The 14,525-nt window shown below is 47.2% G+C and overlaps 1 protein-coding gene across 2 annotated transcripts in view; it reads left to right on the top strand.

Moving 5' to 3' along the window:
* The first annotated feature begins 13,907 nt into the window (after nucleotides 1-13,907).
* The window catches only part of ssbp4 (single stranded DNA binding protein 4), a 65,325-nt gene continuing 64,707 nt past the window's right edge, over nucleotides 13,908-14,525 (top strand). For both annotated transcript variants that reach the window (XM_040184287.2, XM_040184286.2), the window contains exon 1: nucleotides 13,908-14,141. In XM_040184287.2, the coding sequence (XP_040040221.1) occupies nucleotides 14,086-14,141 (56 nt within the window). In that variant the 5' untranslated portion in view covers nucleotides 13,908-14,085. The remainder of the gene's footprint in view (nucleotides 14,142-14,525) is intronic.

Genomic DNA, 14,525 nt, shown 5'->3' on the forward strand with positions numbered 1-14,525 from the left:
TCCATGTTTTGGACGGTCGGAAGACCGCTCAACGGCACCTTTTTATTAACTTTGCCATTACACTGGTGAGGGAGATGCAGCATATTAACATAAACAAGCTCTATCACTTTATTCTAATGCTCTGTATTATTATGAAGTGTTAAATCCTTAAACATCTAAACTCATCAAAACTGGTTAGTGATTTGTCAAAAGGAAATCCATGACCAATTATTTTTATTATTATTATTTTGCATAAAAGGTAGATTTGGGAGTCTAAGTGCTAAACTTTTTAGCTGGCTGCTAATGTTTAAACTAACTTTAGAAACACACATAAAAACATTAACTTATCACTGTTGTAAGTGCACAGTTTTGGCAGTCCAGGTACATGAAATGATTTGCATCAATCAAACACTTTGCAAGCCTAACAAGAGCAAACAAACTGCTCTTTCACGAGCTTGTATTATTATTTTTGAGCTGCTGCCAGAGCCGGGGCACCTCTGCACACAGTCGGGTTATTTAATGACTTGTGTAGATCCTTAGTAACTGTTGTGTACACAGCAGGAGCTTGCAACCATCATTTTTCATGTAAGCATCCTGTCAATATCACGAAGAGCTTATTAAAACTTCTCTGGTCGCAGAAAAGACGATTGGACAGAAGGGAAAGTGTCCTTACTCCTCACTTGATTTATTACCTAAACATTGTAAACATGAGTTTATGGCCTCAATTGCTGGTTTCAGCATAATGTTCATACAGTAAATCATGGCCATTTTAACACTTTTTGAGTGTGTTTTCAGTGCATAAAAGTTAATATAAACATTTTGGCCATCATTATTCGGTTATGCTTGACTCCGCCTCTTGTGTTGCTCCTGGTTGCCAAGTAACCAGTAAGATTGGGACGTGCAAATACTAAACGTCCCAGTGGTTGTGCTCACCTCTCATATACAGTGGTTTCATGGTTAGAACTACTATTAGAAATGGTAAATATCATAGTGTGAGGTCAAATTTAAGCTTTTAAGTTATCACGTGCAGAAATCTGAATTAATGCACCGGTTACCATTCTTTAAAAAAAGAACCATGACATTGTGCGTGTAGGACAACAAACCTCAAAAACAACATTGATTCACGATGAACAATTCCCCGGTGCTTCACTGGGCTTTGTGCTATTATACACCATCATCTTCCTCTTTCTCTACATCTTTTTACTCCCCCCCCCCCCCCCTCCTCCCTTCCTCCCAACCCCCACCGGCCGACACGTAGAGCATGTGTCATATTCTTGCACACAGAGAGGCCCCTTCAATTAATTCCCAGGCGGAGGCGGCTAGTCATCCAGCCAGCCGGCTGTGGCAGGCAGCCAGCGAGGAGGCATTCTCCAGGAGTGGGCCACGTCCGCTCGACCAATCGCCGGCGCGCGTCCACCTTGCGGGCCGCGTCCGCCCCTCCCTCGCGGCCCGGCGCCGTGGCTCGGATACGCCTCTTTGTTCCAGCTAGATCCTCGTTTGCCGTGCCAAAGTGACGCACACAAACACCGATCCAAGCCCCTCCGCCGTCCGTCCCTCTCGCCAGAAAGAAATGTCGACGCCGTTAGGCTCGTGCTTACGGTTGAATATTCACCCTCATAACGCCCGTTTAAATCTTTTTAAACCACTCACGGCACTTTTGCTAATTACATTTAGATTCAGGCAACTGAAGCACCGGGTCAACAAACCCGTCTGGTCAGGTTTGGGAACAGGCCTTGGTGGCATAATGAGCCATCTTTATGTGACAAGTCTATAAAAACAGGTTTTAAGAGGTGATTTAAAATGTGTGCGAGTGTTTGTTGTGGTTCTGGCAGGTCACACCAAAGTGCAGGGACACTCGAACTTCCTGTGGTACCTGATGCTCTGACGTCATTAGACACAACCCACTCTAATGCATCTATTCAATAAACTAAAGAATGTCTGCTTGAGAAAGACATAAGAACTGCACTGATAGATCCTCGTTTCTGGTGTTTCGCATCCTATTTGGGTGTCTGGCGAATGTCTGATGAAACCAAAAAATGAGCCCATTTGCATGATGCTTCCGACAGTGAATGATTCACGTCGATAGGAGCACTATTTATAAACCGGCGGTTACAGTCCTCTGACTCACAAGTGCGTCTAGTTAAAGTCTTTTTAAGAGCTCCTACGCCGACGATGACCACGGCGTCCATTGTGCTGCTTAATCATCGGTGCGCCGGAGGAGCCACGAGACGCCGTGACACGCGGTAATATCGCCCGAACACAGACAGCGGCGAATACAAACAAAAACACATACTGAATCTGTTGTATTTAAGTCTGGGTTCTGCGTCCCGGTGGCGGTGGCTGTTTACAGAGGATGTGTTTGTGCGTGCATGCGTGCATTTGTAAAGCTGCAAATGTGTGTTCTTTTGAGCCACTGAAATAAATATGCACAGCGCATCCGCTGTTTGTACTTAGGCAAAATGGATGGCGTTGCTGGTGAGCAAAACATCTATCATTTTGCCTCTGATTAATAGTTGTCCCCGGGATGGCTGTGCTGCAGAGAGGGAGGGAGGGAGGGAGAGAGGGAGAGAGAGAGAGAGAGAGAGAGAGAGAGGCAGCAAACAGCAGAGGAGATGGAATGAGAGAAGAGGGGGAAACAGAGACCCTTCCTGCTCGGGGGTCTGAAACAGTTGAACGGAAAATTGAGCTCAGAGATTTCTGAATGTCTCCTGTTGTGTTGTTAAAAAAGGGCTCATGAACAGAGCCTGTCAGGAGGACGCCGTCATTATTGGTGGAACGCAAACCGCAGTGAATAATGTTGTTTGGAGGTTTCCAATTCCCCTTAATTTAGCCTTAAATTAAACTGTATATCACGGCTTAATCCGTTACTATAGCTACTATAATGTTGTCGTTGCTTAAACTGCCATCCCACCCTTAAAATAAAAGTTGTTCCCCTCAGCGTTTGGCCGCATAATTATCAATACGTTTCCAAACTAAACAGCACCAAACGTTTGTCATTACCAAACAGCAAATATGAGAATTTTGGCCGGACCGCTTCATTTAAAAAAATGAATCATTCGGCTGTTGTTTGACCATCAAAGTGTTGCTTTATTTAAGAACAAAATATTAGGTGAGGACCACGTTAGTGTTAAGTGGAACTTGGCTAATGGTTTGGGGAAGATGTTGGTCATTCATGGTTATTAAAAAGACAACTATTTTATTTGCTGGTGGGGTTGAAGGAGGATTGATGTTCAAGGAGTTTGAACATCACAGCCCTGTTTAAATATTGAAAACATATGCTGAGTTGTACTTGTTTACAATATTTGACCAAAACAACAAGCCTCTCATAACTCGTAACCAAAGTGTTCCTGTGGCCTGAAGTTCGACTGCTCCAAGAATAGAAACAAATTAAATCATGCCAGTGAACTAATTCAGTGAGGCTGTAATTATTGTTCCTTCAAAACATTTTCAGTTGCACATAAATGCAATTTATATAAGACAAGGTTGCTAGAAGCGCCTCATAAATCTAGCTCAATTTAGAACATTGACCGAATTAACCAATTACGTCATTTCAGTTTGATGACAGTTTTTCAGGCCCAATTCTACTTTTTGCATCACAAATAGCATTTTGTTTAACCTCGGATGTCCCTTTACCCTCTGTGGTGTCACGTGTCCCATCGGTCTGGACCTGTCAGTCATGTATGATCATGTCCCCTGCAGTGTGAGCTTCATCTTCTAAATTGTTTGTCATGCAATCCTAAAGATAGACAATGTTGGCCACAGGGTTGCGCACACATTCATCCATGATGTCCTTCTTTCTCACACGTGTGTGTGTGTGCGGGCGTGTGTGTGTGTGTGTGTGTGTGTGTGCACGCGAGTGCCATCTGCTCTTGTGTTGAGCCGGTTAAAGGCAAACAAAGGACACTATGCAAATAATTTAAATAGCCTTCTTCTTTGCGGCCTTTATGACACAAGTCTCTGTTATCTGCTGTGTGTGTGTGTGTCTGTATGAAATATGGGCGTGTGCTAATAAGAGGCCACATGGATATGTAGGGCACGTCAACCTATTTTCCGCGAGGCTTCCATGTAACGTTAACACATGTACGCAAACACGCAGACACACAAACACTCCTCACGTCTTTGTGCGCCCGTTTTCAGTGGGAGCCACTGGAAGAGAGGGAGAAGGAGCGATGCTACATTCCTGACACACACACACACAAACATGCACACCTCCACCAGGATGCCTTCTCAAAAAAGCCCCGGTGAGCATCTCGCCGAGCCCCCACCTCGGTGTGTGGAGCCCGTGGTGGCGTTCCCCGTGGCGTCCCGTGGCGCCCGGCTCGGGGGTTTTTGATTTTTGGCTCCTCACGCTGAAGACAAAAGCTTCGGCGTGCCGTCAGCAGCACGCGCCTCCTCGTAGACTTCAAGAGCTCTTTTTTACAGTGCGATTTTAAAAGCAGGAGCAGGGTTCACGCAGGAGACGAGTTTTAGTGCAGGGAGACGGGGGGGGGGGGGGGGGGGAGGAGGGGGAGGAGGGGAGGGAGGAGACAACCAAACAATACCTCCATCCTACTCACACCAGCAGCTCTAAACGCATCATCCCACTGGGGCTATTTTGGGAACTTGGGAAAAAAAAAATGAAGCAAACTTCATACAGAAGTGTCTCCTGATCTCGTTGTTTGTTTTTTGCCTCTCGCCCCCCCTGGATCTGTCTGCCAGTCAGCTGGTGTAGGTGCTCAGGACGTTAAGCGTGGCTGTTTTGCTCCCTGTGTGGTATTGTTCATGTCACTGAGCCCTGCACGACCCCCCCCCCCCCCCCTGCCCCACCGCCACACGCTCGCCCCCACCCGGCCCGACGCGCCCCTCCAGCCATCCGTCAGCGCCTGTCCCCTCGGTGACCTCGTCTCCGCGTCGCGCGCAGTTTTAGTCAAGTTATGGGCGAAAGCTTTGTTCTCGCTCCATCGTCCCCGTCAGGCGGCCGCTGCTTTTAACAAATAACACGCCGATGAAATGGAATCGTACCACTCGGTTCATTGGCCGTGATTGATTTGTGATGTTTTATTTATTCCATAAGAACGCACGACGCGGCGTTGACTCGCGGTGGTGACCCTGAGATGAAAGCGGAAACACTTCACGGCGGCTGCGAGTTGCAGGTTTGGTTTTCTTCGCTGTGCAATTTACAGTTTCATCCCTCGGGGGGAGGGTGAGGGGGGGGGCTTCTTCTCTCGTGACGCTCGGGGAGCGAATGACGTTCGCGGTGGCACCGGTTCTCCCTCGGAGGGCAAAGAGGAGCAGACGACCGTCTACGCCCGACTCCCTGGTGTGACAACCCGTCTGCTTGACCCCCCCAACCCCCCCCCCTCCCACCCCTCACGCTGCAGCACAGGCCCTCGGGGGGGGGGGGCTGGGAGGTCACAGTGCTCCAGTGGTGTACACCTCATCTCGGCGCGGCCCGCCCGGGTCGAGCTCGGGGGATCGGGGGGGGGCCACCGCGGCCACCCCTCACAGAAAAACAGCCAGCCGCCACTCTCACTTCTTCTCGCTCACTCCGGGGGCCGACTGCAGCCCGTCGCCTTCCTCGCCGTCGCCATGGTAATTTGATTCCACGTCAGAGTGAGGCGAAGCCCGCATTCTGTGGTGGATGGCGGAGTGGTGCACGGTGGGTGACAGATGAAGGAAGCAGAGAGTGAGCAGGTTTTGTCTCTGTCAGGTCGGGCCGAGCGGCGCGTGGTTCCCATCCAAAACTAAGCAGGAAGCCCCATTGGAAAAACACAGTCATCAGCTGTAAATATGGGGGGGTGTAGCAGTGGAGACGTTGCAGCCATGTTTGTCTCTGCATTCTATCAGCTGGGAGGTGAAGTCACAATGGAAATTGCCCCCCCCGCCCCATGGTGAGGCTTTGGCGATGCTAAAATACAAAACTTTTACTCAGAAAATCCTCCTTTTTCTCTTTTTCTCTGCGAGTGACTGCAAGTGACCCCTCCTGCTTCCTCCCTCCGCAGCCCCTTCCTCCTCCGATCGCAGCACAGCCGTGGAATATGGTCGTCAACATGGCTCTTCTCTCCCCCGACTGCGCGAGGATAGAGACCCTCACTCACATGTAGAAAAATGAGTTGCCTCCCTGTGTGTGTGTGTGTGTGTGTGTGTGTGTGTGTGTGTGGGCAGGCAGGCGTGTGTTCATGCGTGTGTGTGTGTGTTCATCCTGCGGTGGGGCTGTGCCACTTCCCATAGAAAGAAAACACACGAGAACATCACAACCGCCTCCCGCTCTCACTCTCCCCTTCACCCTCTCCTTCTTCTTCTTAAAGGTGCAGCGACAAAGCAACCGAAGTGGAGGAGGAAGAACAAGCGCTGCTGCTCTGTGGCCGCAGCTCACCGTGCCACAAATGCACCACCACGTTTCACGTTCATCTCGCACAGCTTGACTGCATGGCGAGGCCTGCACAAACTGCGCGGTGGCCGCGATCTTAAGAGGTTCACTGCGCGCGAGACGGGTTCAATATGAATTTGGAGGCGTGCCGAAATCATGTTTGCAGGCAGAGACTCGTCATCTTCTCATGAAATCCTTCATCCATTGCTTTTTACATGAATTCACAATATGATGCTAACGCCATGTTGCAGAAGCCACGTTGGCCAGTACATTCTGCAACATTTTGTTTTGTTTCAGCAGAATTCGATCTTCTTTGCCGGAGTAACCAAGCAGCACCGCGTCCACCAAGTTGGCAACCAAAGATTTAAGCGTTTTGATGCAGTTTAATCATTGGTAGGAGCCGAGGTTGAAAACAACATTTTCTTCTAAATCTTCTACTTGTCGTCTAAATCTTCTACTTGTCGTCTAAATCTTCTACTTGTCTCTTGGATCCGATTCCGACCAAACTGCTTAAGGAAGTTTTTCCTTTAGTTAGCACATCCTTATTAGATATTATGAATCTGTCTTTGTTAACAGGACATGTACCACAGTCCTTCGAGGTAGCTGTAATTAAACCTCTTCTTAAGAAACCTACTCTTGCTCCAGAGGTGTTGGCTAACTACAGACCTATCTCTAATCTTCCCTTCCTCTCTAAGATCCTTGAGAAATCCGTCGCAAATCAATTATGTGACTTTCTACAAAACAATGCTTTGTTCGAGGATTTCCAGTCAGGATTCCGAGTGCATCACAGTACAGAAACCGCACTGGTGAAAATTACGAATGATCTTCTACTTGCATCGGACCAAGGACTCATCTCTTTTCTTGTCTTGCTGGACCTCAGTGCCGCATTTGATACCATAGACCATTGTATCCTGTTGCAGAGACTAGAACATTTAATTGGTATCAAAGGAACTGCACTCAGCTGGTTTAAATCCTACCTATCGGACCGATCCCAGTTTGTGCTTGTAAACGGTGAATCCTCAAAGACCACCAATGTTGGTCACGGAGTCCCACAAGGTTCTGTACTTGGACCGATTTTATTTACCCTCTATATGCTTCTTTTGGGCGATCTTATCAGGAAACACCGCATAAACTTCCATTGTTATGCAGACGATACTCAACTGTATCTGTCGATCAAGCCAGAAGAGACGGACCAGTTAGTTAGACTCCAAGAATGTCTTGGAGACATCAAAACTTGGATGACTGGCAACTTCCTGATGCTAAACTCAGAAAAAACGGAAGTTATCCTGATAGGCCCAGAGCGCCTTCGAAGCCAGCTGTCGCGTGATACAGTTTTTATGGATGGAATTGCTCTGGTACCCAGCAGCACCGTCAGGAATCTGGGAGTTCTCTTCGACCAGGATATGACCTTCAACTCGCATATAAAGAAGACTTCAAGGACTGCCTATTTCCATCTACGTAACATATCAAAAATCAGGAACTTCCTGTCTCAAAGTGATGCAGAAAAATTAGTTCATGCGTTTGTCACTTCCAGACTGGACTACTGTAATTCTTTGTTATCAGGCTGCTCTTATAAATCTCTTAAGCCTCTCCAGCTGATTCAGAATGCTGCAGCACGTGTATTAACAAGAACTAAGAAAAGGGATCATATCACTCCTGTATTAACTTCTCTGCACTGGCTCCCTGTTAAATCAAGAATAGATTTTAAGGTACTTCTCCTCACCTACAAGGCACTTGCTGGTGAGGCACCGTTGTATCTTCAAGAGCTTGTAACACCGTATTGCCCTACAAGGCAACTGCGCTCCATAGATGCTGGGTTACTTGTTGTTCCTATGGTTTTAAAAAGTAGGCTGGGGGCCAGAGCCTTCAGTTATCAAGCTCCTCTTTTGTGGAACCAGGTTCCACTTTCAGTCCGGGGGGCAGATTCGGTTAGCTCTTTTAAAGTAAAACTTAAAACGTTCCTCTTTGATTCTGCCTATAGTTAGGGCTGGCTCAGGTTAGTCCGGACCAGCCCTTAGTTAAGCTGCTATAGGCTTAGAATGCCGGGGGAATTCTTAGGACACACCGAGCTCCTCTCTCACGCTCTCGTTCTACCATAATTCAAGTTTTATTAATGCACATGACTAATTCAGCTTCTTTCCGGGAGTTTTTTTTGTGCTTTCGCCCCTATCAGGTCCATAGATCGTGGTTCCTTCGGGACCCTGGTCCTGACACCTACCGTGGCCATGCTGACGCCTGCTGCTGCCATCATCATCATCATCATCATCATTATTTTAGATATTAATAATATTACTTTACTCATAAACCGACATTACCCTCTCCTAAAATCTCTGTGCTCTCCCTCCCCACAGGATTCTGTGGATGGTGGTTCTATCTGATGGTGGTTGCCTCTGCAGTGGTCCTGCTGTGCGCCTGGCTTACTACTCACAATTACTTGAATCATTTCTGTCATAGGAATTGCATGTATTATACATTGTTCATTCTGTACACATGGCATCCATTGTAGTCTGTCCATCCCGGGAGTGGGATCCCTCCTCTGACGTTCTCCCTAAGGTTTCTTCCCTTTTTTTCCCTCTTGTAAGGGTTTTTTCATTTTTTGGGGAGTTTTTCCTGTGCCGATGGTGGGTTTCGGGGCAGAGGATGTCGTATGTGTACAGACTGTAAAGCCCTCTGAGGCAAATTTGTAATTTGCGATTCTGGGCTATACAAAATAAAATGACTTGACTTGACTTTTCTTTTAATGCGTAAGTGTTTTCAACCCAAACGGCCGGCTAATAAGGCCGCATCGCTCTTGGGTTCAAGGTTCGGTGGAAGGTAAGATCTGGTTGGTAAATCTGAAGTAACTTCACAAACAGAAAAAGTGTGAAAATGGGCACAGACAAACTTGGCGACCAAGGGGAATGATGCAAATCCAAACAGACAAACAGACATAGCAGCTGGTAAGTAGGCACTCAGACAGACAGACAGGTTCACATTAGGGATAAACGAGCGGGTTACGTAAGCACGAGCTTATCAAGACTCTGCTGTGTACGTGGATTTGATCTGTTACTGTGCACAAGTTCCTACTGCGAATTCAAAGTAAAGCGTTATTCAAACCAAGCAACAAAAGAAGACCTGATTTTTTTTGGGGGGGGGGGGTTGAGGGGGGTTTCAATCCAGTGACCGAGGATGTATGTTTCGCATTAACGTTGCCTGAGTGAGCTGAAGAGAGACGTCTTGTTCCAGTTTCCTGTGTTTCCTGTGTGAATTTCACAGATCCCTGTGTGGAACTGGGATTAGCGTCAATGATTTCGCACACAGGAACATTATCCCCCGTCGCCTCCCGCTCTCTGTTACGTGCAAAACTTCCGCCAACAAAGCGACACAATCAGTGACATCATTTCGTTTTTTGTTTTTTTTCACGAATTCTCCACGTTCAGTAAGTTAAGAGATCAAGAAGAAGGAGGATGGACTGCGGGTGAAGAAGAAGAAGAAGAAGAAGAAGAAGGGGCGGCGGATCGAGGGGCCACGCGAGTCTGACTCACAGGGATTGTGGGTGCGGAGGTTTCATTGCTCTCTTGTGTTTGGTCGTTTCTGGGTAGTGTGTTTTCTACTCCTCTACCACACACACACACACACACACACACACACACACACACACAAAATGACCTACACACACGCAGGCTCTGGGGACGTCTCCTGAGGCAGGTGCCGAGACACGGGCTGAGAAAGGCATCCGTTCGCACGCCGCTGAATTATTCAACCTGTGATTAATTACAATTTGGCCTCACAAAGGCAGGGGGCTGGGGGGTTGGGGGGGAATTCCTCCGCTGGACTGCAACTTATTGTGCTTTTCCTTCCTGTGCTGGCCGCCGTCGGGGGCGGAGCGGAGCATGGACCTAAACGGCGGTGCTGGATGCCTGCACGTCTGCAAGTGGACCCTCACCGCCGAACTCTTTAATGGGGGAGGGCTGCTCTCTGCAGCCCTGCAACGGGGGGCAACCAGAGTTTAACACACGAGTTGGCGTAGAGAAATGTGGGCTTAGTGGGTTCTGGCTTGGCAATGACCACGTCGCTTTTCTGGGGGAGAGAAAGACCACACGAAGGAGAAAATGACAGAGGGAGGCAACAACCAACGGAGCCCGCTCACCTCCGGGTGCCCCCCCTGAAATAGTTACAGTGTGTGTTGCTAAATGAATGTAATCACAGGTTTATTTTATACATCTCACCTTAATTCCTTTGGATGAGGTGAGGCGTGACCCGCGTTGCACACTCAGTTGATTTTAGCGTTACGTTGAGCGTTTTGAAGTACACCCTCCGGATACACTTCATGTTACTGTACGTGTCAGTGGGAACGCACTTCTGCACTCCGAAATAGCAAGTGAACCGAGTACCGAAGAACGCAAATTGAGACGCAGCGGCCTTTTTCAAGGTAGAAAATATGCCAGAAACACACAGAAAGTGCCTTCAAAGGATTAGTGATGCGATCAAATAATAACCTTTTCAAAATATGTGATCGTCATTACATTATATCATAATGAAGAGGGAAATTTAGAGGAAAAACAAATAGGTTTAAGTAAAATAAATGGGGACGCTTTACACATCAAATTTGGTATGAGAAGAAACCCTGATGATGTCATTGGGGTCATCTCGACTCAGCCTTGAGGCTTAATTATTTTAACAGACGCCCTCGATTCCAAACTGGAGCTGTTGCGATTGAAAGAGCACGGCTGTAGGTTTTTGGAACTTGATCCATACATTGGAGTAAATTATATCCCCGTAGTTTTCAATTTCATCATTCTTTCAGATCAGTGTCCTGTGAGCTCCCCATCTTTGATAACAGCGCATAACAAAAGTGTTGGAGTACCCCTTTAATCACAAAAATATGAAACACTGAATAATTGATTGCGTTATTATTAACCACCTCAAGCCTCTCCCATTCTTCAGCTGTGATCTCTGTGAGCAGTAAACTAGCCTGATGAGAAGCCGTGCTATTGGATATTAAAAGTTAAAGATCACGAGCACGTCCGGCCTTTAGGCCCGGGTTGAGCAACGCCACGGACTTGTCTCACTTTAAGGATCTCGTAGCTAATCGTAGACCCTGTGGGTGATGTGGAGCAACCAGTGTGCCACCTCTCGTACAGCTGCTTTGTAATTGGAGTCGGAGGCGTGAGAGTGCCGGTGAAAGTGGGTTGCCCTCGGGGTCGCCGGGGTGTCAAGAGTTGGAATGAATAATAATAAGCAAATCCTCTTTTAGCTAACAATCAGCTAAAGATCTCATCAGGATGTGGCCCTGTGAGAGAGACGTGAGACGTGGAGTAGAAGCTGGGCTCTGACTGCGGGGCGAACGCTCTCTTGGCAGAACAGTGAGTCTATGACTTGGCTCTGGAGACGCCTGCTTAGGCCTCTCTCTCTCTTGTTAACCAAGAACGCCCTTGCTTCTGGATCCGCATCAAAACCCTTCATATTTTATGTTTTTTATTAATTTTAATATGAAAAGTTCATGTCCTTTGCTGCTCACAAAAGCAGGCTGAGTGAAATAAACCTCGGGGGAGTTTTTTGCGGTTGGTTGTGCTCTGACCAGACAACCAGCATGATTATCTGTCAGCTTGAGTCAAATTATTGTGGGAAAAAAAGGTGCATAAACGTTGTCCGCAGTCAGTGAATATGATCAGGCAAACACCCACTGAGATAAACAAAAATCAATGAAGGTTTCAGAGGCCCAATGCTCACACCATTTTGTTAACACTTGCACCAGTGATGCATATTGTAAACATTTTTTGAGCTATTCCGAATAACACGGGTCAACATTTGGTGATCGTTTCACTTTTTTTACTGGGTCTATTGACTAGTGCGGATGACCGGCATCAAGATCAGGGTCTGAGTCAAGTGTGTAAAATGCGTCGCTGGATGCAGAGGAATAACAGACCCGGGATGCCACGGGTCACCGGGTTTGTCGAAAATAGGTCCAAAATAGCTCGTCCCTGTGGTGGGAAATGTGTGGTGATCCTGGTGTGAATTGGTCACCATCACACTGACTCCGGTGGAATGTCTATCTGCCGGTCGATGCACGCACATTTAGAACAGAGATTAAACCGCTGCACACAACTGGTTTAGATGTATTGCTGCTGCAGACGTGGGTGTTCCCTAATTGCATTATCGCCATAGTTTTTGGGGGATCAGTCTGGGGACGAGAATACAGTGGTACACACAAACATTCTGCACAGGGTTGTAGGTTTGTAGCTGGCCACAGATAACATCTGTTGAACTGACATTAAAAACCCAATGCTGAACGTTAATTTTCGATAATTCTGCAAAACCCGTCAGATTAAAACCAAACTAGCCAAAATACAAAACAAGTATTTTAACACTATCTTTATTTCTTCATTCCGACGTTTAATCGTGTTAAAGTTAAACTGCCTTTGTTGGAGTATTTCATCATTGGAATTAGGATATTCCTTTCTTCTTTTTGTTCTGTTGTCAGGCAGTTGAACTGTGCAATTTTAAAAGATTGGACTGGAAGTGAGTTGGTAATAATCCTTGAACCACCCTATCCTCATTATTCCTTTCAACTAAATATTCTTCAGACACCAGCTGAGGATTTCTTGAGGCCATAGGCTGCTATAATGCCGAAAACATACCAGGCAAACTGCAGCTCGCAGAGCTTATTACATTTCTTTCTACGGCCAGGAGGTATGCGTGTGCATTTCAGGCAGGTAGAAATTCCTCGTTACGCAGGTCAATCTGTGACAGGAGACGCAGGACTCTACTTCCTGATTGGCTGTCCTCTCTCCACCACGGCTGCTCATTTTGTTTAATTTAAATAGTCTCACCAGGTTTTTAGTTACGCTTGGTCTTCATCTGCATAAACCAACCTCCTTTAACAAATGTGACTCCTTCCTTTTAATTCTATAAATGAATATTTACTTAATCTTTATTTTATCTGCAACTGTGCATAAACACTGCGTTAAAATAGTTGCGCAGCTTCTAATCAATACTGATTCTGAATTTGATGTCAATGTTGTGAATAAAGCAATTGGACTATATGGTACAGCGCCAACATTTAAAAAAAAAATATTTGACTTCATACAATCTTTTAAGCTCATGAGGTGCAGCACTTTTTTTGGGGTCATTTCCAAACAACTGACTACTTGAAAACCAGTACAGCAAATAACGCGTCCCCCAATCATCTGTGCAAAACATTTCAATAAATGACCGTAGCGTCCTCATTGGTGAGTCAAAGTCAAAAAATCTAATTGGACTCCTGGAATGTCTTTTTTTGGTGGGGGGGGGGGGGGGAGAAGGGGGGCACTAGGACTATTGCCAGCCTCCCAAAAAGAAAAGAGCTGGCTATGGTTGGTTACCCGGCATGCCTTTCCCCCCTTCTCTCCTCATGTTTCTGAGGTCAGTAAACAAGTAGTGTGTGTTTCCCTTTAAGGAGCCCCCACCGTTTGCACAGCGGAGGGAGTAGCAGCAGGTCTGCGGAACAGCGGCTGAGGAGGAAAAAAAAAATCCAACAGGACGGTTTCAAGTCCCCCCAATAGAAACTGTGCCTGATTTGTGGCCAATGTTGGAGATGTAAAAAAAAAAAGAAAAAAAAAAAAGAATAGAAAGGGAGGGAGGGAGAGGAGAGAGAAGGAGGAGGGGGAGGAGGAGGAGAAGTGGGGAGGGGTGGGGAGGAAAAACACTAAAGGGGTAGCTATGGAGATGGAGCGTTTTCCTGGCTGCTTTCTTTGACAGGTGTTGAGTGGGGCAAAAGTCTTAAAACAGAATCCAGCATGTACGCCAAAGGTAAAGGAGCTGTCGTCCCTTCCGATAGCCAAGCGAGAGAAAAGTAAGTGAATTACGCGCTACACACCTAAGGACTTTTACCTTGCTTATCTCCGGGGCGAGGGGACGGGGGGCTGCTGCCGCCGGTGGGGGGGTATGGAGAGGGGGGGTGGGGGGGACGACACACCGGAGGGGAGTCCAACTTTCTTAACTAGGTAGTTGTAATTTAAAAAGCGGCGTACTGTAGCAAAGTGCGCGCTCTCCTCTCCTCGCGCTCTCCTCTCAGGCGCGTCTCCCAAACTTTAAGTTGTCCTCCCGGTTTGCACGGCGGGGGTTCTGTTGCGTTTTGTCCGTTTGCACGGGGTATCCTCCTTAATGTTGTGCGGTGGTTGCGGGGCGCGCACACTTCTTCGGCCCCCCTCCCCTCCACCATCTTGTAACGCGTTGC

This window comes from Gasterosteus aculeatus, chromosome 8, assembly GCF_964276395.1.
Source record: "Gasterosteus aculeatus chromosome 8, fGasAcu3.hap1.1, whole genome shotgun sequence".
Lineage (NCBI taxonomy): Eukaryota > Metazoa > Chordata > Actinopteri > Perciformes > Gasterosteidae > Gasterosteus > Gasterosteus aculeatus.